Consider the following 26562-nt stretch of genomic DNA (forward strand, 5'->3'; position numbering starts at 1 on the left):
CACTGTGGCTGTCAAAATCAACTTCAGGCCGACTGAAGTTTAGCCACTCCCTGATAAGTTGACCGCGGAATCGTCTCATTTGCAATCGCCTGCATCCTTGGCAAATGACCAAACCTCTCCAACTGTTATTGAGGCCTGGAAGAGACCTAGCGAAGTCCACAGATATAGCTTATGCTTCCTATCCATGGAATAGTTTGAGCGTGCGCGTATAGTGTATTACCCATTTTGATACAAATCATTGTCACCGTTTGTGGTGCCTATTGACACATTTCGGTGGTTCCCGCTTATCCTACCTGTAGCGTGTGATGGGGTACTGCTAAATGGCCATTGTCTGTGCGTCGGATGAATCCAGTGAGCGGGGCCGCTCTGGTGAACTGAGCGGCGGCAAAGCTCCCCTGCCTGCCCCGCCCCTTTCCACTGTTTCTATCAAACGGTGCAGTGGCTGGCGAGGACGGGACTGATCTCAGAGGCACGCCCCGCGATGCATCCCTAGGTCTGACCATCTGGTCACGCTGTATGAGAGGGTCAGGGACCACAGAGGGCGTTGACGCCTCTGCGGTTCAGTTTCCCAACCTGCCCTCCCTCCACCTGACAGCTCCCCTCTGCGGCTGTGCTGCGGTGCCTCTCCGTTGTACCGGAGATAGTAAATAGCGTGTGGACTTCCCGAAGAGATGTTCTGTAAATGTCGGGGGTACCCCGCATTGGCTGGACGAGCGGTGGCATTTTTAATAACACAGCGCCCCAACAACGCCCATTTAGGGGTGTATATTAGGGTGTTTCACTTTTCACTTTTTTTCTCAGATTGTCTCTCCTCGATCGGATTCCCATTATTTCATCTTTTTAATAAAATTTGGTGGCAATTATTCGATTTTAAACTCGATTCTAAACGTCGCGATAATTCGCCAAAGTTTTCAATTTTTGTGCCGTTCGGCGTTGAAGTCACCGATGTTAGAGCAATTGCAAGTAGGGCACTAACACCAAGAAAATACGGCCGTGCAAGAGGTGGTATTAACCGGTATTTTATGACACTGTGAAGGTTGAATATGGTACCTGCGCTTCCATAAAAGTGTCGTCGCATATTCTGGTGCTCAGATTAACATACACAGACATAACTCATTATTCAGGACACGACAACTTAACAGTAAGCAAAACACTGGTACGTCAGTGACGGCAAAACATGTATTTCGGTACCGGGCCTCAACACCGTTTCTCATCGAACCCAGTCACAGGGTAGCCAGGGCTGCCTTTGTCATGTGTGGCACTGCACGCCTGTGCCTCTCCACAGCCTGCAGAAGCCACTGGAATTGGTCCTGCCCCTTCACATGCTGAGCGAATGTTTTCAGAAGAGCGATGCCCCTCTCCGCGGTGTCGTTCACGACTTTCACTGTTTTCACGAATTCCTTGCATAGGATGTACGCCTCGTGACCTTCCCACTCCCCAGGAGGCTTCGTCATCCACTCGTGGTCGACTCCCATCAGGTCAAACATCAGCCACGACGACGTGGTCACCAATTCTGACAGGCTGGTGGACTCATCCAGTGCGACCGATGGTGTCTGATCAGGCGCCGCGGAGCACGAGTTTGCGAGCAGGTTGACACGTATGGCCTCCTTCTCCTCTTCTGTGACACGGCTGCTAAAGAGGCTGAATACTACAACTGATGGCTGCAGGTACCACAAATGGCGCCGCATCACAGCGAGAGCAGCGTTCGCCACTGGTTGGTCCAACTGCCTATACCGCACCAGGCTACGGTACAGGTTGAGGTCGTTAGCGGGGGCGTCCTCTGCAACAGGGGCCCGCAGCCACGCGACGACATAGAAGAGGAGCAGGAACTGAGCCATCCGCTGCACCTTCTCCTGCATTGGCTCATCGTACTCCAGCTGGTCCGCGAACAAGAACATCTTGATGCTGTACACTTGATGCTGTACACTTGATGCTGTACACTTGATGCTGTACACTTGATGCTGTACACTGTACAGCATCAAGATGTTCTTGTTCGCGGACCAGCTGGAGTACGATGAGCCAATGCAGGAGAAGGTGCAGCGGATGGCTCAGTTCCTGCTCCTCTTCTATGTCGTCGCGTGGCTGCGGGCCCCTGTTGCAGAGGACGCCCCCGCTAACGACCTCAACCTGTACCGTAGCCTGGTGCGGTATAGGCAGTTGGACCAACCAGTGGCGAACGCTGCTCTCGCTGTGATGCGGCGCCATTTGTGGTATCTGCAGCCATCAGTTGTAGTATTCAGCCTCTTTAGCAGCCGTGTCACAGAAGAGGAGAAGGAGGCCATATGTGTCAACCTGCTCGCAAACTCGTGCTCCGCGGCGCCTGATCAGACACCATCGGTCGCACTGGATGAGTCCACCAGCCTGTCAGAATTGGTGACCACGTCGTCGTGGCTGATGTTTGACCTGATGGGAGTCGACCACGAGTGGATGACGAAGCCTCCTGGGGAGTGGGAAGGTCACGAGGCGTACATCCTATGCAAGGAATTCGTGAAAACAGTGAAAGTCGTGAACGACACCGCGGAGAGGGGCATCGCTCTTCTGAAAACATTCGCTCAGCATGTGAAGGGGCAGGACCAATTCCAGTGGCTTCTGCAGGCTGTGGAGAGGCACAGGCGTGCAGTGCCACACATGACAAAGGCAGCCCTGGCTACCCTGTGACTGGGTTCGATGAGAAACGGTGTTAAGGCCCGGTACCGAAATACATGTTTTGCCGTCACTGACGTACCAGTGTTTTGCTTACTGTTAAGTTGTCGTGTCCTGAATAATGAGTTATGTCTGTGTATGTTAATCTGAGCACCAGAATATGCGACGACACTTTTATGGAAGCGCAGGTACCATATTCAACCTTCACAGTGTCATAAAATACCGGTTAATACCACCTCTTGCACGGCCGTATTTTCTTGGTGTTAGTGCCCTACTTGCAATTGCTCTAACATCGGTGACTTCAACGCCGAACGGCACAAAAATTGAAAACTTTGGCGAATTATCGCGACGTTTAGAATCGAGTTTAAAATCGAATAATTGCCACCAAATTTGATTAAAAAGATGAAATAATGGGAATTCGATCGAGGAGAGACAATCTGAGAAAAAAGTGAAAAGTGAAACACCCTAGTGTATATTGTGCAATATGGGTTTCCTCACAAAGGGACAGAACGCCTGGTGTCATCTTTGTCGTATTTACATTGGAAGCATCGCGAGTGATCCAAGGGGTCAATACGTCACAAGCCCTCCAAAAGGCTGTGAGAGCATCCCTAAAGGTAGAAAAAATTGGACCTAAGACGTATGCTGGTTTGTCTACTCTAAACCCCACATTATGCAGTTTCGTATACTTATTGCATTTGCAAAGTAGCGCATAAGTATGAAATCGTAATATCAATATGTTAATTCACATTATACCTGATGTAAGTGAAGGTAATTCAACAATAGCGAAATCCTTCCAATCATGCAGCGTAGTCCCATAACTTTGTTCTGTACTTTTCCACACGGCCTTACTGCCGCTCTGTACCGACTGTTCTCTCAGCCTCGCCCACGCTCTTATCTCGTCGGCCTGTTCCGTTTCGTAATAAGGCTAATATGTTCTGTGGAGACCCTCATTAAAACATCTTGTATATCAACTGACGATTCGTCACCGCGATTCCCGTAAGACGATACCGCCTCACCTCCGGGTCTTTCTGCGCTCCTCGGCTGGATTGCACACAAACATACAGCCCCCACCCATACAGTCATACGTGACGCACCCGCGGGCTTGGTCTCCGAATCGTTCCGCTCTTCTGCAAGTCAGGGTCGTGACGTAGCCCGCGGTTGCGCAACGCGGCGGAGCGGCCGTTCTCGGAATTTCTGCAGCGCAGTGCTAGCGGGAAGGGTACTCCGCCGGCCGGTGCCTGGTTGGAAAACTCCCACCCGGCCGGCCAGCGGCGGCCCTCCGGTGCCGGTCGGAGCCTGGCCGCCGCTCCGCTGCCGCAGCCCGGCCGGCCGCCCGCTGCCGCAGCTCGCCGGCTGACGTCAGCTCAGCTCGGCGGACGTCAGCTGGGTGAGTCACGTGGCGCCGGCCGCCGCTCGGCTGACCTTGGACGCCAGCTCGGTTTGTTTTGGTGGTGCGGCCGGGCGGCGCCGAGCGGCCGGCCGGAGCAGCGCGCCGGCGCCGGCGGCCGCGGCCGCCTCTGCAGCGGGCATTGTCCTCTGACCTGGGCCGGCCTGTGCTGCAACTCGGTGAGGTCCCGCTGCTGCCCCGTCCGGCGCTGTGTAACGGGCCGTGTGTGTGTGTGCGACGTGCGTGCTGCGTGGCCCATCGCGCGCTGTCGTGGCCCGGATTGGTGCTGCAGAGTGCTGCGCCTCAGCGAGCAGCTCCGCTGTTCGTGTTATATAATTTCTGCACGGCCTGGTCTACTTCACTGCGTGTCGCAACCGTAGCTACTTTGCATTGCCTGAGTGATTGTCAGTTTAAATGCCTGGGAGGCAATTTCATGCCGTATCGTAAGTAAGATGTCCTGTCCTTGGTTTCCGGTGCTGCGCGTATATATTCTTTGTGAGGCTGATCTGCTGCAGACTGTCGGCTGTCGCAGTGTGCTGCCGCTATTGGATGGTGAGACTGTCTGATGCGAGGCCAGGCTCTATGTAGAAGTTGGTATTTACAGCTGTAGGGCGGCGCTGGCAGAGCCATCTGCTGGCCGCCGCGAGATGCTGGGACGACCTTCACCGCTGTATGACCACTCACCACCCAGCCGGCCGCTACCCCCCACCCGGCGAGCTGCCGCAGCTCGCAGCCCGGCACGGTGAGCTGCTGTCACAGCTCGCGGCCCGGCTACGGTGAGCTGCCAGTTCGCAGCGAGCTGTGAGCCGCCCCAACTCGCAGGCCGGTACGGTGAGCTGCCTCAGCTCGCAGCTCAGCACGGTGAGCTGCCGCAGCTCGCAGCGGGCTGTGAGCGGCCCGCTGTCCCAGCTCGCAGCCCCGGTGCGGTGAGCTGCCGCAGCTCGCAGCGCTCTGTGAGTCGCGGTGTTCTTGTGCAGCGGCACGGTGCAGACCAGAAGCTCGCCGGGCCGGGCGGTGGAACAAAGACCGCTTCCCAGTGTCCCCCCTCCCCTTCTCCCGGGGGTGGGCCGTGTTTTGCCGGGACGACCTTTTTGCCGCGGTCGTTGACAGCGCGACCAACCAAGGTCAGAAGAGGCCGGCGGCACGGCACGCGGCACTTGGCACCCGGCCAATTGAACGCGCCTCTTACGTAATTGGATCGTGCCGGGATGTGTCGTGACGACACCTTCCACTCACAGGCGCTTCCCGGTGACTGGAAGCCGCCGCCTCCTTCCGGTACTTACTCAGGTCACTTGACAGAGGTCAGCTCAGATGAAGGTCACTCTGGAGCATCCGAACAGAACCTCGTCCGTGCCGCGTCCGGTGGCCCGCAGGCATGTGGCCTTCATTCCGTGGTAGGGGCCCCCTACATACCGCTTCAGACCGGTTCTCCACCCTGCATCGAACCGTCTCGGCGCTCGGCGAGGGGCCGGCTGATCGAGATTCAGCCAAGAGGAAAGTAGTTGGCCGCAACTGCTGACGTCAGTCGCGCTCAGAAGTGGGTCGTTTCACCTGAACACAACTCGGAATCACGAGACCCGTCGCTGACACTCGCGGAATGCCGTGATTTTCCCGGAACTGGCGATCTGAAAACCAGAAAAGGCCTTCCTTTCATCAGATATCCAGCGTGGCGGTCGGGCGGTTGGCGTGTCCTAGTGGCGAGCGGTGGCGGTGTCCTTGGCCGTGGGGCGGGCACGTGCGGCGGCCGTGGCCGTCCGACCGGCCGCGGCCGGCCGCCCACCGCCGACGGTTCGGGAAAGGGGGCGGGGCGCGCTACTGCGCCGTATCGCCGCCCAGCCCGGGATTCCCCGGACGATCCGTGACGTCAGCAGTGACGTCATTCGGCCCCATTCAGCAAATTCGGGTTGGCTGATGACGCACTTCTGTACGACAAGCGCTCGGTGGAGGGGGGGGGGGGGCACAGCGGATATGGTGAGTGACCGTGGATCGGTCGGGCCGCGCGGGAGCCCCGGCCCAACCGGCGCGGCGGTGGGCCGCGGACTGGGTGGCTGGTGGCGCAACCAGGGCGGCCAGGTCACCCCGAGGTCACTGGTCGAGCACTGCCGGTCGGAGGTGCCAACTTTCAGCCTTGTTTTGAAATCGTCTATTTTGGCGAGTTGATAAGTAATTGAAGCTTCGTGGAGGACAATGAATTTTAGCAAGTTATTGTGACAATTGTCCGGGAAGCGATGCTCCGGAATCCCGCACTCTATTTTCCATGCGAACTTCAATGCATTAAGGCATGTCACAATATCGAAATACCTATGCATTATGACCTGAGAGACCTAAACTGTCGTCCGCATTTGCAGGGTCTAACCCAATTGGAAGCCTCTGTTGAGAACGGCCTCCGATCCTAGCGATGATGACCCGATGTATCGATCGATTACTGGTAATTGGTGGCCAGGGTCAATCGATCGGTGTCCAGAGTGAGACGAGGAATCCTAAGTTCCTACCCATCACAACTCGTGCTCTTCTGCCGGCCTAAGGGCACCCTGCCCGCGGCTGCTCCCTACCTTCCACCCTGTTCCTTCATTGCCGACCTGAGCTTCTTGAAAACCACCCTGTCCCTTCCCCATAGGCCTGAGGCCACCCTGCCCCTCTCTGCCTGCCACCCTACCTCTCGAACGGGCCTCACGGCAGGGGTGGCGCTGCGCGAGGTCCACCGTTATGACCCGGTGTCACGCTCGTGCCATCAAAGGCGGTTAGGGTCGATAGAGCTAAGGAATATGCCTCACTCCTGAAAGACGGCACGATGGGGACCTGACATGAGGGTGTGTTTAAAGTGATGACGTATGCCTGACATATGCATGTGTGAAGGATATAAACGGTTAATGTTATAGAGAAGTAAACAACGACGGTCGTTCGATGCTCGAACACTTTCCCTATCGAACATCGTCATCTATGTGTGACACACATTGTGTGTACTATGTATTAAGAATGTAGCTAGCTAAGGTATCACCGCGTTATGACTGTTTGCTGGACTATTACCGCGTTCCAACTTCTGAGGAAACGTCAGGAATCGGTCACTTCAATTCGCTTGACGCTGGTCAGTGGCGATTCTCAGAATCTTCTCTGACGCATATGAGCGCATTAATCTTCCAGGAGCATAATAAAATCAGTGTTCATGGCGTTGTTCGTAGTACAACAGGAGGAGCCGGTTGGGCATGTGACGTCACCGGGTCCGCCCACGTGATGTCGTCGCGTGGGTGTCCAAACTGAGTGTGACGTCAGTGAGGCAAACATCCGCTATCCGCGGGTTTCCCGATGGGTCTCCGAACCTCCACGGCCCACGGCCGGTCCGAAAGGGAAGGGAGTGGGGAGTTATTACCATAAAACTCACCTATAGGATATATTCTAATGGTGCAGTCGAAGGTCAGAATGACCGATTTTGGTTACATTCCTTTGTTCATTGGAGTCCAAGGGCGCTCCGATTGCAGTAGCCGTTTCGTACTTTTATTACGAGCGAGCGAGCGCAGCGAGCGAAGCGAGTCTTTTCAATATAACGGAAAAATCTCAGTATGAGCGGCCCGGCCCGGCCCGGCCCGGCCTGTAACGCTTTTGAGAGGCTTATATCTCAGCAACCGCTGGACCGATTGGCCTGCGGTCTTTTTTGCTGGGTAGCCCCATCCCTTCTACCCCGTAATTGACTACTTTTGATACATCTCAGTGACCGTCGTGGCACGTGCCACCGGCCACGTGAAAAGTCAAGGGTGTTCAAGCTGTTTTGCAAAAGTAGTGATTTTGAGAGGCTCATATCTCAGCAGCCGCTTGGGCGATTGACTTGCGGTACTTTTTGTAGGGTAGCAGCATCCCTTCTACCAAAAATAGGATACTCTCGATGCCTGTGGGTCACCCCCAGTGCACGTGCAAAATACAACAATAGAGGTGTCAAATTTGTTCCCATTTTAATAACTCGGTAATTACTGGGGCGATTTCGCTGAAACTTGGCATACAGGTAGGCACCCACCAGGCAGTGCATTCCCATGTGTTGCGGTTAAGGTGCTACTGCACGTGCGCACGTGCAGGGGGCGCTTCCAGATCTCGAGAACGGCTGGGCCGATTGCGCTCAAATTTGGTACACGGTTGGGGACCAGTTAGTAGGGTGCCGTGCAAAAGTCAGTTTGGACCCCGTTTTCACGTGCGCACGTGCAGAATGCCGCTTCCAGATCTCAGGAACGGCTGGGCCGATTGCGTTCAAATTTGGTACACCGCTAGCGACCGGTTAGAAGGGTGCTTTGCGCAAGCCCGTTGGAAGTACCCTCTCGCCCTTCCGCACGTGCAGCCTGCAGGGCTCACTATCTCGCTCGCTCGTTCTTCGCCCCAAAAGGCGTTTTACTGGTCCTAAATAACTATGTGCGGATGGTGTCCACAACAATGCTTTCCTAACTACATAAATCCATCTATAAATACACTTTCCTTCTTTCCGACAGTCTTGATTAGTTGTGGAGGTCTCTGCCAAGCGGAGCTTGATCACCGGTCACTGATGCGTCTTATGTCTTTTGATATTCGGCGTTGGCAGTTAGATGTTTGGTGAATGGATTTGCACATCGGTCAGCAATTAGGCGGACATTGCACTTCAAAATATCCTAGCCTTGCTGACTTCACTTTGTGACATAGAGTTTGGACATTGATTTCTTGGTGCGAATCAAACAGCGCGAACTGGCTTTTTGCTCAGTCGAATTCCATTCATTCACTGAACTGCAGAAGCGCGATCTGCAACGCCATCGCTTATATTGTTTGAATCGTATCGAGCATTGTTTTTTACTGCATTGAAAGTCCGTCCGCTTACTTTGTTGCAGAACTGCGATTTGCAAGCCGCTATATTTCCGGTAGTTAGCAGGCTATAGTGAGCCCCACTGTACCCTGGTTTCAATGATAAGGAGCCTGCTAACCAGTTATTTCCGGACTCGGGACTGAGGGTCGGCCGAAGGCAAAAAGGTGGAACGTTTCCGCTGGCTCACTCCGCGACTTCGTGACAGTCATCCATGCTGGCACAGGACCAAGTGCTTGCAATGCATGTTATATTAAAAAGCAGCTTTTCACCTACAACAGAAAGGGGACTTAAACAAATCGTGCTCGGCAGCTCATTTTGTTCGGCATTTGACGCCCTCGCGCCCCGATTATCATTATCCCGACGCATTTCGGCCGCCTCATTTTGCCGTGGCTCGCCGGCTGGCGAGTGATGTGCAGCGCTGGCCGCGGTGAGCGATGATGAGGTGCCGCCGGTTCGGTGACAGCTGCCCAGCTCTGGCGGCCGCTGGGTCTCTGTGCCGGCTGCCAGAGCGGCCCGCGCTGACGTCACTCAGGTCGGCTCGGTGCCAGCCGGCCGTGGGACGCTGCCCGGAGCGGCGGAGAAGGCTCGCCCGGCGGGTACACATGCACCCGATCTCACAGTGTACGGGCGGGGTGCAGCCGCCCTCGGCGCTCCCGTGCCGGCGCCCCGCTGGACCGTGCCCGGGAGGACACAGCTGCCTCGGAAGGTCGTTGTCACCAGCCTGGTCGCCCCACAGGCCAGGTTCTCGGAGCAGTGCGCGCTTATGTTTCTCCGAAGGAAAAGGCCGTTTGGGGTTGTTCTTTTGGCCCGAACCTAAGCTGGCTTAGTCCCGAGCTGTTGTTTTAGCCTAGTTTTCTCCCATTACCCAGCATCAAAGTGTGGCATGGATGAGCCGCGGGACAACTGTCTGTGTTTGTTATAGCGGCACACTCCCGGCGCCACACGGGGCCGCGCTGTTACAGTGTCTGTATACCGTGTGCCGCGGGACGCGGGTGTGTCCAAATCCGCGTCTGACACTCTTGACTGCCCCCACAGGCGGTCGCTCTAACCAGCACGCTGGAGTTCGACACTCCGAGTCGCCGGCTGGCGTGGGCCTCGGCTCCGGCCCCCGGCGACCACCCGACGTCCGGCTCCTTGCCGCTCACCGGCTCACTGGTGAGTTACCACAGCCTCACCGAGCTCACTGGTGAGTTACCACAGCCTCACCGGCTCACTGTTGAGTTACCACAGTCTCACCGAACTCACTGGTGAGTTACCACAGTCTCACCGAGCTCACTGGTGAGTTTCCACAGCCTCACCGGCTCGCTGGTGAGTTACTAGAGCTTCATAGCTCACTGGTGAGTTCCCAGTGCCTCAGCGGCTCGCTGGTGAGTTGTCAGAGCTCCACCGACTCAATGGTGAGTTGATAGAGCTCAGCCGGCTCACTGTTGAGTTGTCGCCGGGGTCAGTGAGCTCCACGGGCTCACTGGTTAGTTCTGGAAACTTCACCTGCCTCCGGTGAGTCGTCAGATCATTGTTCTGCCCACCTTACGTAATACTTCCAAAGTCGTGTACCAAAGTTACTGTTTCTGCTAGAGAAGTTCTCATATTATTTCGCATCTGTGCGTGCTTCTTTTTGTAAGTGTAGTTGCTTAGATAAGCCAATAGAGTTTCACCGTCTCACTAATGAGATGTCCCTCTCATCAAGGAGTTTCATCAGCTCACTAGTTGGATTGCACGTTGAATCTGTAATGCTTATACGAAGGTGAAGACTGGAACTACACAAATGATCAAATGCAGTTTCCACTCTTCGATGAGAAAGCAGATATGTTTCTAGCCTGGGGCGCATTAAAATCATATTGGCTTGTTCTCTGCATATCTTACGTAATACTTGTAAAAATCGCGTTCTAAATTTACTGTTCCTGTCTTTGAAGTTCGCCCAGGTATTTCGCAGCAGGACTTGCTTTCATTTATAAATTCAATTACTTGCTCAGCCATTCCATCATTTGCATGGCGTTGCCCAACCATTTCATCAGATATAAAGTTCGCTCACGTTTCACTGCATTTCATTGATTCATGCTGCTGCTATCTAGTCAGGCGTGCGATATATGTGCATGCATACGTGTCGTCTGATTACTGTTCTGCTGCTCCGCAGATAAACCGAGCGATGGGTGTGGGCATGGCGCAGAGCGGCGCGTTCAGTTCGCGACAGGGGGACGGCGGCCTGGAGAAGGGTGACGAGCCCTTCACGTCCGACGACCCGCAGAGCTACACGGTCGGCGTGCCGATCCCGGGCCGGCCGCAGTGGCCCTACTGCCGGCCCGAGTTCACCGAGCGGCGCGCCGATCGGCCGGCCGTGGAGCTCGGCTCGTCGGCCGGCGCCGCCTCCTCCTACCAGCCGTCCCACGGCGAGTTCGCCTCCAGCCCCAGCCCGGGCAGCTGGCACGTGGGCAGCCACGAGCCAGAGCTGGCGCGCAACCTGCAGCACTTCCAGATCGACGACGACATTTTCGAGGGCGTCGAGGTGAGCGAGCTGCTGCCCGGGCCGACGCTGACCGAGCTCAACGCCGGCGACGACCTACACGAGCTGGAGCTGGAGCCGATGGGGGGTCAGTCGACGGCGCCGCCGCCGCCCGCCGTCAAGACGGAGGCGCCCGACTGGTCGTTCAAGTGCGACTGGTCGCCGGCCGGCGGCTGCGAGTGGTCGGCGGGCGGCGCGGCGTCGCCGGCCAGCAGGTTCGACCCGCTGCTGCCGAGCTACCCGGGCGGCCGGCGCGGCACGCTGCAGGCCCTGCTGACGGCCGGCGGCGGCTCGGCGCCCATCGCCGGCGGTCCCGGCGGCCTCTCGAGCCGCCTCAGCAGCTCGGTGCCCTGCGGCGACGTGCCGGTGCCGACGCCGACCGGGTTCGGCCGACGCGAGGAGATTCGCGGATCGGGGTCGTCTCTATCAGGTGAGTCACGAGCCGAGCGACCATAGCGCGGTTAGTATAATCCCTGGGGGTGTAAACACTGTATGCGGCCAGATCCTGGTCTCTGGTGGAAACAGTTCAACGAAATGGCAGGCCCTGGAGCGTTAACACACCTGTTTGGCACGCTATTTTAATCAGACGATAGGACGTGATTCTACGCGATTCTACTATTTGCATTGTGATGTCAGCATGTTTTGGCTTCCCTTACCCTGAAAGACTGCCAAGTCTGCCTATTCGCTGTATGTCTTCCTGCGTAAGAACATGTTCTAACCTGTCGAGGCTACAGTCCGTCAAAAGTGAAATACGTGTAATTTTATCGAATTGAACATTGTCACCGTTCTATCGGCCCATGACCCGTGTATACGCGCCATTGACCCCGTACCGGTGCCATCCAACGGCAGGTGGCATTCTCAGTCCTGGCTCGTACGGGTCGTACGGAGATGACGGCGCCGACTCTCACGACGATCACGACTCGGACAGCGATAGTGACGCAGGTGAGACAATGCACGGCGCGGCGGACACGGTGGTGGCGCGGGGCAGGAATGAAACAGCTGCAAAACGGCAACTATTAAAATAGTTGAGAGTATTCTGAGGATATGAAGGAGTGTCCCAAAGCCTACAAATTCGATTTGGATATGTGAGACGGGCGATAACGGGGCTGATAAGTATCTAATCTGTGACGATTGGCGGAAGGGTGGAAAGATAAAAACAAAGCTGACCTGTGTAAGAGTTTCACCTATCGACACCGGGCCGTCTTACTGTTCCGGAGTGCTCCGCCCGGTTCGTTCTCCGGCGCCGGGCTAACTGCGAACTTGCCCCATTCGCCGTCGGCGCCGGCCGCCGCGCCGCCGTGATTGCTCGGCGCTTTATTTAGCCTGCGGCCTGGTCGAGCTACTTCAATCCATGCCATCCGGTCCGGATTTAACCCGGCCTGGTGGCGAGTTTTGCAGAGGGAGGCGCAGTGCTGGCGGTTCTTCTGAGCCGCTGGCCATTGAACACACAGCTCAAAAGAGCGGCGGAAATGATAGCGATTTTCCTGGCATGCCAGGTATTCAAGGCATGCCATGGGTGCTGGGATATCACTCAGAGAAGGCTCCTCTGGACCTAGTCAATGGAAGCATAAAATAGCAACCTTAGATTATTTCCCGGTAAATGAGTCGTCACCTGTGTCTGACATGGAAGGCAGTCATCGTGGCAGCCGTTCAAAACTAGGCACGTAAACCTCTGGGATCCCGTCTTCTCGGTGTCAGCGACCGCAACTATGCCAGAGCTGTTCACAGTTGGATGTTCGCTGAATTCACAGCCAGTCGGAACGCTGGTGCCTTTCTCTGAACTGGGTGTTATTGGCGGAGTAGCTCAGGCTGACATCCTGAATAGGTCGTTCACATATCTAAACAGCCAGCGTTATAAACGTTTGGTAGCCATCGCAGGGCTTCGTCAAAGGTTTGCACTGTTGGAGCCAGACCAGCCAGATTGGTAGCATTGGCCAAGGTGAGGTCGCATAACTGGAAGACATTTCAGCTCAATGAATAAGGTGAACTCGTCAAAGTAGCTCCCTTCCCAACTGTATCATTGTCAGCTCGACTGGGGACTATCCTTTACTTTCCGTTGTGTTCTTTCCTTTGACCTTTTCGAGAACAGCAGTGAGCTAAAATCACCTACCAGTCTGACGCCCCCCCCCCCCCGTCGACAGGCTCCAACATCGGTGATGACGAGAGTCTGGGCTCGTCGCTGAGCCGCCGGGACCGCTACTTCTGGCAGTACAACGTGCAGGCCAAGGGGCCCAAGGGCGCCCGGCTACAGCTGTCACCCGACATGGCCGACCCGTACCACGTGCGGCAGGCGGTCGACCCCGTCTTCTCCAGCAACTTCCACATCGAGGGCATCAAGCACAGGTACGACATCAATGATCAAACACAGGTACGGCGTCAAACACAGCCGTATTGTCGTACTGTTTTGCGAGATGGGGAGGGCTAGAGCCTGACCATTGAGTAATGGAGCGAGGGACGTAATGTTGATTCGGGTGGGTACAACGTGGGCTGGTGACTGGTCAGTCGCTGGTGGACTGAATGGCGCACAAAGCACATTTCAACCTGTCATATCTGTCGTGAGACTGTTATTGTTTAATGTCGGCATTAGACAGCCTGATATCTAACTGAGCACCGCGTACCGACAGTGGTAAGGCGAGGCGGGGAGACGGTAACGACCTGACGCCCAGTCCGCGCAAACTGCTGCTGATTCGCGGGGACCTGGAGAAGCTGAACCGCCTCATCACCGACATGACGCCCATCTCGGAGCTGCCCTTCAGCGCGCGGCCCACCTCCCGCAAGGAGAAAAACAAACTGGCCTCCAGGTAAGCTCGGGACGCCACACATGTGGATTTAGTGGGCAATGTGCAATATTCTCTTTTGAGTCTCCACTCGATGATAACGTTTTTGTTTTCTTTGGGAGGCTTTTGTCTTCGTGATCGAATCCGGATTACTTTTTGTTCTCTATTTGATTGTGTTTTGTAATTTGCTGTTGCAGAGTTTGTCGACTGAAGAAGAAGGCGCAGCACGAAGCCAACAAAATTCAACTATCCGGCCTCAATGAAGAGCATAGTAAGTAACGACCAATTGCGCAGTGTACAGATTAATTTGTTTTAGCATAATTGTACAACTGTACTTGTACACAACTGTACTTGTCGGAAAAAAATATTGACCCGCTGAATGAACTTTCCTTGCTTCGCACTGGCGGTTGACTTCAACGATGGTATTGCTAGTCACCGTGGGTATTGCGTCAGGGCTGACGACACCTTTTGTGCGGGTAGTACTTTGGGCTGACCTCTGACAGCTAATAATAGACGTAAATTAAGTTTCCACCGTCTGTGTCTCCAGTCCCTCAAAGTCTCTCTCACCTTATCGATTGTTCTACCTTTGCCTCGGTAGTTCCATCTACATCTCGATCTTCCGTCTCTTTTCTCTCAGCTCCCGATCTTTCTCCGTCATCGATCGAATTGGACAGGCCGTCCACAGTTGAATGTATTGTTTTGTCAGCCTATCTGACACTACTGTGTTCTGTCTGTGTCCAGGGCGTCTAAGTAACGCTCTGAGGGAGGTCGGCCACCTCCTTCGAGCCAGAGTTCTGCCAGGGGTGTCCCAAGTTCGACCCGAGGACGCCAGCCACATGATTGACAAAGTCTGCAGACAAGCATCCAGTAAGTGTAGAATCCTTAGACGACCAGTTTCAAGCTCTTGGCACAATTTTGTTGACATCCAAATGGGAAAAGTTTCACATGTCACTTTCTCTTTATAAACTAACAACAAATAGTGATTATATGCAGATCAACACGTGCTTCTAAGTCGTACACTCTGTTCCGATAATTGAGAGTTTTCCATTTCGTTATGTTTTGGTTAAAGGGACCCTCCCACCTTCAAAAAAGTTAATGAATTGGCATGAAAGTGATGTCGCTTGGTTCAGAAAGAGCAAAAACGAATATCTACCAAATTTCACCCAAAAATATTCACCGGTTTTCAAGATACTAGACTTTTACTTTTGTTTACTTTTTCGGGATCTCCGCTGTTTCTAGCGACTTCATTTTGAAAGTGCGGCGTTTGCGGCAGATGTTGCGCGCAAATAGCATATACCACCACTGCTTCACAAAGATGTTAGTATAACGTTTTAAAATCGTTAGATCACCGCTGACGTCACAAATTCTAAGGGGGCATCCCAATGCATTAGCCCCTTAGAATCCGAAAACTGCAAGTTTGAAATTCCATATCTCCGAATTGAAGCATTTTTCGATGTTGTGAGTGCCCAAACCGGTATTTGCAGGCCATGGCCACCAATTTGGCTATTTCAACTCAAAACTAATGTTAAGGTGGGATGGTCACTTTAAAGCTTATACATGAAGTGTGTGCTACTCAGACAGACTTTCTTAAAAACAGCTGACGTTAATGTACCACATTGGTGTACTAGCTTTTGAGCAATCACTTGATGACAGGCTGGATCTAGAGGAAGCCTCCCCTCATTGTCTAGGAGTTGAGACTCTGTGTAGAGGGCACCACTGTCGACCTGTGCGGAGCCCGGCGCGGTCGGTCGCTGTCGCTGACGTTCCCGTCCCTCCGACAGAGGTCAGCGTGGCCGGAGACCTGCAGGAGTACGTGAAACACGTGCTGATCAGCTACGAGACAGGCCGCTCCATCAGTACCGACTCGTTCCCCCCGCACGGCGAGCCCGGCTAAGGACGTCCAGTTGGGCGGGCGCCGAGTCACGGCTCGGAGTCCGCGACTCGCGACTCGGGCGCGCTGTCTGTCACGGCCGGAGGCACGACGGTGGCGGGTCGGGGGCGCGGCGGCTCCCCAATCGTTTACCCACAGTGTGCTTACCTGTGATGTGTCGCGGGCGAGGGTCCGCGCGGCGGCGGCAGTCGCGCTGCCGGCGATGGTCATTAGCGTAACGCTGTCGTCAATTGTACTGTTGTAAACTGTCTGTGAACGTCGTACTACGGACTTCTTGTTGCAGCCAATATCATGTGCTTTGTGTTTCCATCTTAGATCATCACGTATCCCATTTGCGTTTTTAGTTCGTTGTGCGGTGGGTGTTTGTTTTTAGAGGTGAGAGTACGTACCGCAGCCACGCGGAAGAAAGGAGACTTGTTGTTTCCGTTTTAGCCCGGCACCTGCGTCTCCAATGTGTTCATGTCGGAGTTTCCCGTTCATTCAGTGGCTCTTCCCCGCCCGACGTCGCTTGCTGGTGTCTATTTAAGACTGTGTTGTTACTTGTGATGTCTGCTCGCTGTCAGATAGCCGTGGTCCCCCTCCCTCGTTTTATCGGTGCCGGTGCCCTCGCGTGTGGCAAGCTGCCAACTGTGATCGCAGACGGGCTGAAGGTTGTTTACCCTGGCGACCGTTTACTGTACTAAGAGTTCTGTCGCCGCCACTAGATGTAGCGATGATTATCTCAGCGGATTTGGACAGCCATTCTGTTCGGTAGGTTTCTTTGTATTTCAGTTTTCATTTAGCTCGTCGTGAGCGATGTACTTGAGCATTGAACTTAAAAAATAGTGAAGATGCATGCGACTTTAAGCGAGTACATTCGATATGTTCGGATATATTCTTACGTTAGTCGTTAAGCTATGTCTGGTCCGCGGCGCCGTAAGCAGCTTGAGAGCGACGAGTAATGAGGCGATACGCTGTTGCACTGTGATGGGGAATATCTGTGCGGGTGCGCGCCGGAGCGCTGCTGACCCGCCGCGCTCTCCGCTGACCCCGGAGGTGGCGCGCGTCTCTGCGGGGCCGGGCTGTGAAGCCAGGCTGGCCACGGCGGGTGACCGCTGTCTCGGCCCGCGGTGCGCGCTGCGCGGGACGGGCTGCGGAGCGGGAGATCGGGCCTACACTGCGCCGAGTGGGGAGCGATCTGACCTGGGCCGGACCGCCCTGGCTGTTACCGGAGCAGTCCGGCTGTGTCCGGAACGTTCCGACTGTGTCCGGGGCAAGCCGGATTTGCCCGGAGAGATCCGGCTATGCCAGAGGCGCTGGTCATGGTCGTGTTTCCCCAGGACCACAGTTACATCAGGGCCATGTTAATAACGTTGGACTGTGGAGCGTCTCTGGTCGAGGCGGACTTGTGTGATGCAGATGTGAACCCATTCAACGAAAGCATGTTTCATAATTGAGCGATTTTTATGCATGCAACTCATAACAGCAAGGAAGTACCTGATTCACGAATCTGTCGGACCAACTCCGATACATTTTGTGAATGTCTACTTCTTGATCATTGTTTTTGTTGCATGTGTTTTAAACTCAGCAGTTATGGAATAAGTATTGTTGTCTGTTCGTTCACGTCTGCCACTATCTCGTCGTCGTCGTGGAGACGGTCAGCGGTCATCCTTCGGACCAGTGGTCATCACGACCGTGACCGGCGCGGTCAGCGGCCACTGGTCAGCCCAGGACGGTCGGCGTATGCCACGGGTACGGTCAGTGGTCACTGGTCAGCCCAGCACGGTCAGCGGCCACTTGTCAGCCCAGGACGGACGGCGGCCACTTGTCAGCCCAGGATGGACGCCACGGGTATGGTCAGCGGCAGAGGCCGGTTGTGAAGTGCATTGCGAACGCCGTGTGTGCTGTTGTATACGGACGTGTTACGGTTGTTGCCACAGAGCGGCCAGGTGGACGCACGCCGCACATATATCTATATTCTGTATACACGATTGGAACAAACCGGCGTTTGGCGGAGGTGGGGTCGGTGGGTGGGTGGAAAGGGAGGGTGTCGACCCGAGGGGTACACCTGGCTTCCTGTCACCGTGGAGTTTCACTAAATCGAACCGGGAGGCGGCCACAGTTCTAAAACAGTGTTGGATCGCTCGGGGTCATGTTTGATACCACGTTCAGCATCCCGGACCTGTTTTGCCAAGTTAACTTGGACGATGACTGAGCCGGGACTTCCTCAACACCAAATGTCACCGCCTTATCTGATTGGCGGGGTAAGGCTGACAGGACTTTTACCGAAACAAATGTCCGCTTTGATATCAGAGGGCAGCGCGGTTTTTCAACGTCAGCGACCATTGGAACCGTGGCTGACATTGTAGTGCCGCTGATTCTGTCCAAATAAAACAATGACAGTCGCCGCTGCACTGTAGCCGGGAGAAAGATGAGTACAAGGACGAGATTAGTGACAAGGTCGTCTTAGCCTATCGTTACCCAAGCAGCATAGGAGCTCATATGATGAGCCACAAAGGATAGGATCTCGCTTCTAAGAAATCGGGAGAAGCACCACGTTAGGTGTTCATTTCGTGAGACATTTTTGTTTGCTTGCCCTGTGCGCTCATTTTGATGCTGAATAGTAATGGGACCTCAGACGAACTGAGACAGCAGACAGTATGTACATTTCAAAGACTACCGGAGATAACCAACCACTGACTGGTGTCACCCGGGGCGCGATATTATGGGGGGCTGCGAGCCCATCTGTCGCTGGCAGGACCTGAGCGGTCCCGCCGGGTGAGTCCAAACGCCACCGGTCCCTCAGGCACTTCTGCCGGGTCCCAGGTGCCGCTGGATGCTTCAGGCGCCGCTTGGTGTCCCCAGTGTCGCTGGGTGTCCGGGGTGCCGCTACATATGTGTGATAGGTACCGTTATATTGTGTACTGGGTACGTATTGGGCGTCGCGGGTGCCGCTGGGTGTCCCGGGTGGTGCCTCTGGGTGTCTCATGTTCCATTCAGTATCCCTGGTGTCGTCCCAGGTGCCTTGTGTGTGTTTCTGGTGCCGCTGGTGCCTCGGGTACCTACCTCTCAGTGCCGTCTGGTGCTTCTGCCCGTTGCCCAGGTGCCGTCAGGTGCCGTCACCGCCGTCACCAAGTGTCGCCGGTCGCGCATGCCTGGGAGGGGACCGCGTGTGGCGGCGGCTGGCAGCGGCGCCGCGGTCGCTGGAAGACGGACGGCCCCTGACTGATGAACGGGCCGCCGGCCGCCAACGGTTGGCCGCGCCGCCCGCTGCCGAGCCAATTAGAGCGCGTGCCGGGTCAGACGGGCCGACCCGGCCGCCCGTTTGAGCCGCGCCGACCGCCACCACCGACCTTAATGGCCTCGCTGACCCTCGGGGTCAAATAATATACGATGACCCTAATGGACTGTATGTTTCAGAGGGTCCTACATTAGAAAGATGAATCGAGGGTTCCCGTTGATTCCTAAGTTCAGGTGGTCCCCAGGTGCTCACTGTCTCACAGCAGGTCCCACATGGGACGGTACTTCAGTACCTCCCGGATTCCATCGCTCTCGATGCCAGCCCCGTTCACAGCTCAGTGCCTCCCCAAGATCTGACAAAGAGCGGCGGGACAGCAGAGCGATCTGAACGGGCCACGCTCCATCGTGTAAGGGCGTATATTTGGCTCGTACAAATCGGCCGCGGCTCGTCTAATGGATAGCTATCACAACCGGGGACGTTGCACGGGTGGTGGGTACGTCTAAAATGAGAGCCGGAAAAATCATGGACGGTTCGAGCATTGCTACGGGGCCAAGAGTAGACACGCGACGCTAGAGCTAACAAATCATTGTCAACGACCCGGATGGGTCATTCACCATCTGTAGACGGCGCCAGTGGCGCGGATAAAAAATGTGCCGTGACGCGAGAGGTACCAGAGATGAGTGAGTCTCAGCGACCGCGCTGGCCAAGTATGTCACACACACGCGCGCGCAGCACACACGCATACAGACCCGCGGCCGGGGTGGCTCCATCCGAGTTCTGGCGAGCGTTTGGTGAGTCTGGGAAGCTCGGTATCCGGGCCCGGGACTCGTCATACCATGGGCATCCGGCGGTCGACATCTGACGGACGTCGGTATCACGGTCATTGGTGGCGATAGTCGGGAGCTGTGAGGCGCACTCTGGTTCCGGTCCGCTACCGCCGAATCGGCTCTGGTCCGTCGCTCTCCTGTCAAGAGGTCGGCTCTCTCTCTCTCTCTAGAGAGGAACGTTCACCGCTCGCCGTGGCGTTAACCGTCCACCGATCACCGATCACCGATCACCGTTCATCGTCCACTGTCTCGGCCACCCGACCACACCCTCTGCACCGGAGTACACGACACTCAGCCCTGGCCACGCAAACAGCCGAGACAGCGCGCGCACGAGCGTACCTTCTGTATCACTTCCTCCTGCATCAGATTGAAGCACATGGCAATGATGGCCATGCCGAGCATCAGGTACATGGAGGTGAGCACGAAGCCGGTCTCGACACTGCCGGTCTCGGAGCGGATCGAGTCGCCGGGCACGTAGTCGCCGAACCCGATCGTGCTCAGACTGATGAAGCAGAAGTAGCAGCTGGTGAGGAAGTCCCAGTTATCCTCCAGCCGCGCGAAGAACATGGCGCCGCCGCAAATGTACACTGCCATGATGATGAGACACATGGAGATGGGCACAGTGACGGTGCTGAGGTCCAGCTCGGAGGAGCTGCTCGAGCCGCTCGAAGAGGCCTCCTCGGAGCTGGCCGCCTCCGGCTGGCTGCGGTACGAGCCGAGCTCGTCGGGCCATCGCGGCGCCTCCTCGTCCTCGTCCCGCGGCTCGGGCTCCGGCACCGGCGGCCCCAGCACCTCTATCCGCGCCGGCCGACACTTGCACAGCTTGGCGTACAGCCACTTAAAGCTCTGCGCCAGCACGCTGCCAATGTTGGACAGGTAGAGCAGGAACAGCGGGAACCCGATGCACGTGTAGAAAATGGTGACGATCTTGCCCATGCTGGTGCGAGGCGCGATGTTGCCGTAACCTGCGAAAAATGGAAGAAGGGACCAGGGTCAGAAAAAATACCACTCGTCAAAGGACAGATGAATCGGCGTCGTAGCAGTATGACAACGAAACTACGAGCCCCGACGCGCCCGAAAATGGTAGAGCATCCCGCCGTTTCAGCTAAAAGTTAAAATTATAGGTAACCTACGGGGAGCGGACAGCGGAGTTTAAAATTTGACAGGACCAACCAAAGTCACAATATGACAATTTTAGTAACATAAGTGATCCGAAGATACCAAGCTAAAGGAAGACCAGCGGATTGTGTTGCTCATGTCAGAGCACGGTGCCAATGCAGCCCGAGGAAATGAAACCAGCAGTGCCAATGTTTTCATCGTTACAGGTAATTTTTCTGCAAAATGAGCAAAAATTCGTGTGTATTCGGCATTTTTGATACATTCATTAACCCGGCAGGCGGTGGGCCTCCCAACCACCTTCCGCGCGGTGGGGGGAGGGGGCATTTTTTTGCCCCCCTCGTATCTCCGAAACTACTGGACGGATCCGGAAAATTCAAACGGCGATAGCCCTGTCGATAGCCCTGTCAAATTTGTCGAGGGTAACCAAATTTCATTGACCTCGGGGTCACCGATGACGTCACAGGTCAGGTCAAAGATAAAATGTTTCACCGTTCACGGGGCTTCTAGGGAAAGCGCTATAACACCGAGTAAAACGCATTTAGTCGAAAATCAGCGATAAGGCGTCAGTTTTCTAGTACATATGTTGCTATTAGAGGTCACTGGTCATACCAGGTCAGGTCACAGGTCAGGTCACCAAAGGTCACCAAGGGTCACCCTCACCATGAACCCAACTTTACTAAGGTTGTGCGATGCATGTTTTATGGCCAGTTTTGCGATGCATGTTTTATGGCCAGTTTTTCATTTCCAACTCAATGGTATTGGTTATAAGACCATCAGGTACGGTTTAGGTCACTTTCTGGTGGAGGTCAGGTCAAGGTCAGGTCAAAAAAGGTCAAATTTCAAAGTTGATATTTTTGCATAAAATGGGTATCGATTCGATGCAGCTCGTCACGGGGAGTCTAATGAAGGCCTTTGTTTGTTTTGCGCTACGAGGTCTAGAATTGCTAAAAATTGAGTTTGAAAATTTGACGTCATCAAATTTGAACAGTTTTTTCGCTATAACTTGGCCAAAAAGAGAGGTATTGATCTCAAATTTGGTATGTAGATAGAAGGCGGTAGGGACTATCACATATATTCCGGTTTTTTCGAAATTCAAAAAAATTGTTGGATTTTTCGGTATTTATATTCAAAAAATCTATTTTTTGATTTTTGGGGGTCAAAACCCAAAAAAAAATCGAAAAACCGAAATAGCAGTTTTGTAGCCCTTTTGATTCCACACCTTTTATGTCGGTACATTTTTCTGTATCTCTAAAGCTGTAGGCCTGACAGCTCTTCCCGCGAAACCTTTTTTTGGGTCGAAAATGGCAAAAATGACGTCACTCTGACGTCATTAGCGGCCAACCTATCATAGCCTTTGGAAAAAAATTTTTGGTCACCATGTGCGCTAGCTACTCCCGGGAGGGTACTGAAAGTTTGGTGACGATCGGCGCAGCGGTTCTCGAGATATATCGAAAAAAACTAAAGGGGGGGGGGCAAAAAAATGCCCCCCCACCGCCTGGAAGGTTAAGTACAGGCTCATTTAATTCTCCTGCATTAAAAATTGACGATAGCGAAAACTTCGCTGCGCACCGCACTTAGTCCACTTACGCCATTCGCGCTCGATACTCTAGCTACTGCCCATAGATGGCAGCAGTGGTACGCGCCTGGAAGCATGCTGTGCCGCCCATCTCCAGGCGCTGCGGCACAGTATACCTACCAATCTGCCAACGGCGAAACGGCTATCCGAGGCAGCCTGTCGTCATGCCGGTCAGTGTTTAAAATATTTCTCCTTTAGTTCTGTTCCTATTCATCGATGCACGCATATAGCTTAGCTGTAAATCTGTGATCATGTAAATATTGTGAGCTTCTGTGATGTAAGTGACTACGTTATTGCCCGCTACATATAACATAAACTTCATCATTTTCTGCTAAATACCTACCTAAACCTGACGGGCCTTCCTACAATACAAGAGAGATGTAAATGTGCAACGCATGGCTCGCGGCAGATACTCAATAAAAATCCGTCTGTCTCTGCCATCTATGGTTACTTGTTCCTCTATCTGCAGTAGTGAGACGTCAAATTCGAATGTCCATTGTCCAACACGCAAATAGCACGCATTCATATTCGCCTTCTATGGAGCCTACTTTTATTGCTCAGTTCAATTAGGAGAATCGAGCCAACCTTATTTTAAAGAATCACGTAATAATTTGTAGTGTAAATGCATTAGATATGCAATGAACATTAATTGAATTAAGAGTTATCATTAGTTTGAGCCGCTTCCCTTTCAGTGTGTCATTCTAACCTAAGACGATGTCCAATAAATGCCAATAAATTCTGAAAACACCGGTTATCCCTCGGCTTGAGACGACATCGCGTTATGTTGGGACATACATGACATATCCTATCCTTTCGTTACTGAAATCAGGGAACAAGGCAGCCTAGCCGTGCATAAACCAGTTGCTAAGACGAATGAAGATAACATCTCGGCAAAGCGCTGTCCAGTGCGGTGTGTTATGAGATACGTTCTCGGGAAAGAATTCAGGCCTGCTAGGACTCAGGAGTTCATGTGACACCGCATTTCCAGCAAAGTTCTTAGAATACCGTCTCAACTGTGGGGACCTTGGACCCTTAGGGTTCGTACGTACTTCACGAGGGACATATCTGTCAAGTGTGCATAGTGCCTGGCGCAACATCAAAGAAAATGCAGCAGCAAATATTTTAACAGCATTATGTTAGTTAAATTATTATCCACTGATGTAGCCTATTTCATCAAGCTGGGATGACTAGCGTCAGCAGGATAAGGGGAGACGGCCAGGCAGTTTTGGCTACCAAGTGCCGGTGGAGTGGGCGGTCAGTCCGACTGACCTCTGATTCGTGGTAAAAAGAACGTCAGACAATATCATGTGAACCCAGGCGCCCATTAACGTACAACAGTTGCATGAATATCTGTTCGAGTAAAACAGAAACAAAAGAAGCATAAAGATAATTTTTTAATATAAACATTTTTGTAGTTAGATCGTGGAGAAACCCGCGATTGTTGATCGGTTATACTAAGTTTGCGCTCGGTTATTTGCACACACTCGTATCCGGCCCCGGCTGGAGTTCTGGGTATTCCGCCAGATCACATCACCAAACGCTCAATATCACAAGCAGACGCATTTTAGAATGGCATAAATATACAAACCAACCGCCGTTTCAACACCTACGCCACATCACTGGCACATGTTACCCAAGCAACTCATTCCGGGCTATCGAGGGAGAAGCGGTCGGCACCAAAAGTAAACGGTTAGCTTAGGATCTAACATGAATTTTGAGGTAGGTATATCGACTAAGGACATATTCGTTGACCGTAGGTATGTGATTTGATTTGTTGTTGTTAATGTCTTTGAGTTCATGAGCCCGTGGCCGCTAGCATCCAACCCCGGTTCCATGCAAAGGACACCTGACATGTCGGCACCTGGCAACTCGTTGCTCATCATTACCTCACGAGAAACACACACAAAACAAAACCCTTGTTAAAGAAAAAATGAATGGTACGGAATATCTGTGTTTTGGTTGGCATCCCAGTCGTTTTGTAGCCGCTGCCTATAGAGCTCTCCGCGCGGATGGTTCAGTCCAGGGCGGTCGGTGCGGCCCGGTGGACGGGTCGGCGCCGGGGGACCGGGACGGCGCCGTCCTCCCCTTCCGTTCGCCACTCCCCGCGTCTCCTTCCCTCTGAGAGAACTCCTGACGAGCTGCATGCCTGCTGGTGCCCAGAATACCGTGTTTTATGTGCTGTGTTGCCGGCGAGGCGCGGCCGGCGTGGTCTACAGCCCTCGACCTGCCATCGACCCTGCCAACATAACTAATGGATGATGCACGGCCGCGTCTTACTGTGGGGGCGGTGGGCGGCGGCGGCGCCGGTGGGCGGGGACAGCCGCCGCCGCAGCCTCCGCTGATGCGGCCTGGCGGCTGTCGCACGCACTCGGCGCACCTCGCCGCCACCCGGCCGTCCGCGCGGCCCCGGCGCCGGCGGCGGGCGGAAGTCAGCACGCCGACCGGCCGGCTCAGCTGGCGACCACCGGCAGTCAGCTGAGCCGACCTCGTGACGTCAGGAGGGGCGCACCGTGCCGCCAACTCGGCCCGGCCAGCCCTCAGGGCCGTCCTGACCCACTCTGCCGGCTAAGAGCTCCGAGAAAAACCCTGCCCGGCGGTGGCTGAGCCCAACACCGTACTGAAGTGTCCGAGTTGTTCCTCGCCGTGGGAGCGACTAGCGAGCGGTTGAAAACAATGGAGATGTTAGTCGATCCGGAAGATGGCATAATATTCAAGTTTTAATGATAGCATGAGGATAATATGTTATAAAACTCCAACATGTCTTCACTCAGAAAAGAAACACCTATCCGAGCAAAATACCATTACTGATAGAGGAACATCATTGTCGGCGTCGTCTCCATTCAAACTTTTTATTTTCGGTAAATTCGAAGGATCCGCTCAATGCAATGTTGACCAAAGGACAAGCGGTAATTGATCTTCATCATAGGGGAGTGAAAAAAGAAACCATTCAATGAACTGAAAGATTTTGAAAGGTCATGGTCATCACACTTACGTAAGCGCTGCATCACTACAACATGGCCTAAAAAACGCATTTTCAGGGGCAGGAGGGGTACATATACATACAGGGCAAAGTCTTCATTAGGCCGACTAGCAGTCACCAACTAGCAGCGACCAGCCGTGGAGTAGGTACTCACCGATTGTGGTCATCACGGTCAGCGAGTAGAGGAAGCCTCCCGAGAAGGTCCACTGGGAGGCCACCTCGGCGCGTCCGTCATACCCCTCCCCCACGGCCTTCACGATACTGTTCTGAAACTGCAGGATCTTCTCGTCCACCATCTCGGTCCAGTTGCCCTCGAACATGACGTTGAACGTGTAGGTGATCTCCCAGAGCTCACGCACCGTGTTCCGGCGCAGTTCCACCACGTCGTCCTTTTTCTCGCGCTCGCTCTCGCCCTCGATTTTGTTGAACACTATGGCCCCTATGATGGCGTAGCCCAGGAACAGCGCGATGATGCCCACGTTGCTGAAGACGAATGCCACAAAGCCGCGGCAGCAGTCTTTGAACTTTTCGCCGGAGGTTTTGTCGCGGCGGCGCGCCCGCCTGCGGAGTGCCATGCTACAGCTGGCCCGCCATCGGTCGACATATTAGCTGGGTCGCCGCCGGCGGCGGCCGGCCGGGCGGCGCGGCTCCGGGGGCGTCGGCACGGGGCGGCGCCGGCGCCCGCCCGACATACGGACGGCAGCCGCCCCTCCTGCGGCACACAGACACACACACTGTCAGCTAGCAGTCACATCAGACAGCTGGACCCCTCCCGACATACGGACGGCAGCCGCCCCTCCTGCGGCACACAGGTCACAGACACACACAC

The 26562-nt window shown here is 54.4% G+C and overlaps 2 protein-coding genes across 2 annotated transcripts; one reads left to right on the forward strand and one right to left on the reverse strand.

Annotated features, from left to right (window-relative positions):
* The first annotated feature begins 1983 nt into the window (after positions 1–1983).
* On the forward strand, positions 1984–17991 carry LOC122369848. Its single transcript, XM_043344921.1, has 10 exons — positions 1984–2142; positions 4078–4209; positions 9879–9998; positions 10978–11773; positions 12193–12285; positions 13485–13686; positions 13968–14144; positions 14318–14391; positions 14862–14987; positions 15902–17991. The coding sequence occupies exons 1-10, from the start codon at positions 1984–1986 to the stop codon at positions 16012–16014; spliced, it is 1992 nt and encodes a 663-aa protein (XP_043200856.1). The 3' UTR covers positions 16015–17991.
* A 1642-nt stretch (positions 17992–19633) lies between these two features.
* Positions 19634–26452, reverse strand: LOC122369850 (TWiK family of potassium channels protein 7-like). The gene is made up of 2 exons (XM_043344922.1): positions 25888–26452; positions 19634–21023 (listed from the first exon to the last, which is right to left on the reverse strand). Exons 1-2 carry the CDS (start codon positions 26306–26308, stop codon positions 20350–20352), a joined length of 1095 nt encoding a protein of 364 aa, XP_043200857.1. The 5' UTR covers positions 26309–26452; the 3' UTR covers positions 19634–20349.
* Positions 26453–26562: the final 110 nt, after the last annotated feature.

The sequence above is a fragment of the Amphibalanus amphitrite genome, unplaced genomic scaffold (assembly GCF_019059575.1).
Source record: "Amphibalanus amphitrite isolate SeventyFive unplaced genomic scaffold, NRLGWU_Aamphi_draft 001078F_arrow, whole genome shotgun sequence".
NCBI classification, from domain to species: Eukaryota; Metazoa; Arthropoda; class Thecostraca; order Balanomorpha; family Balanidae; genus Amphibalanus; species Amphibalanus amphitrite.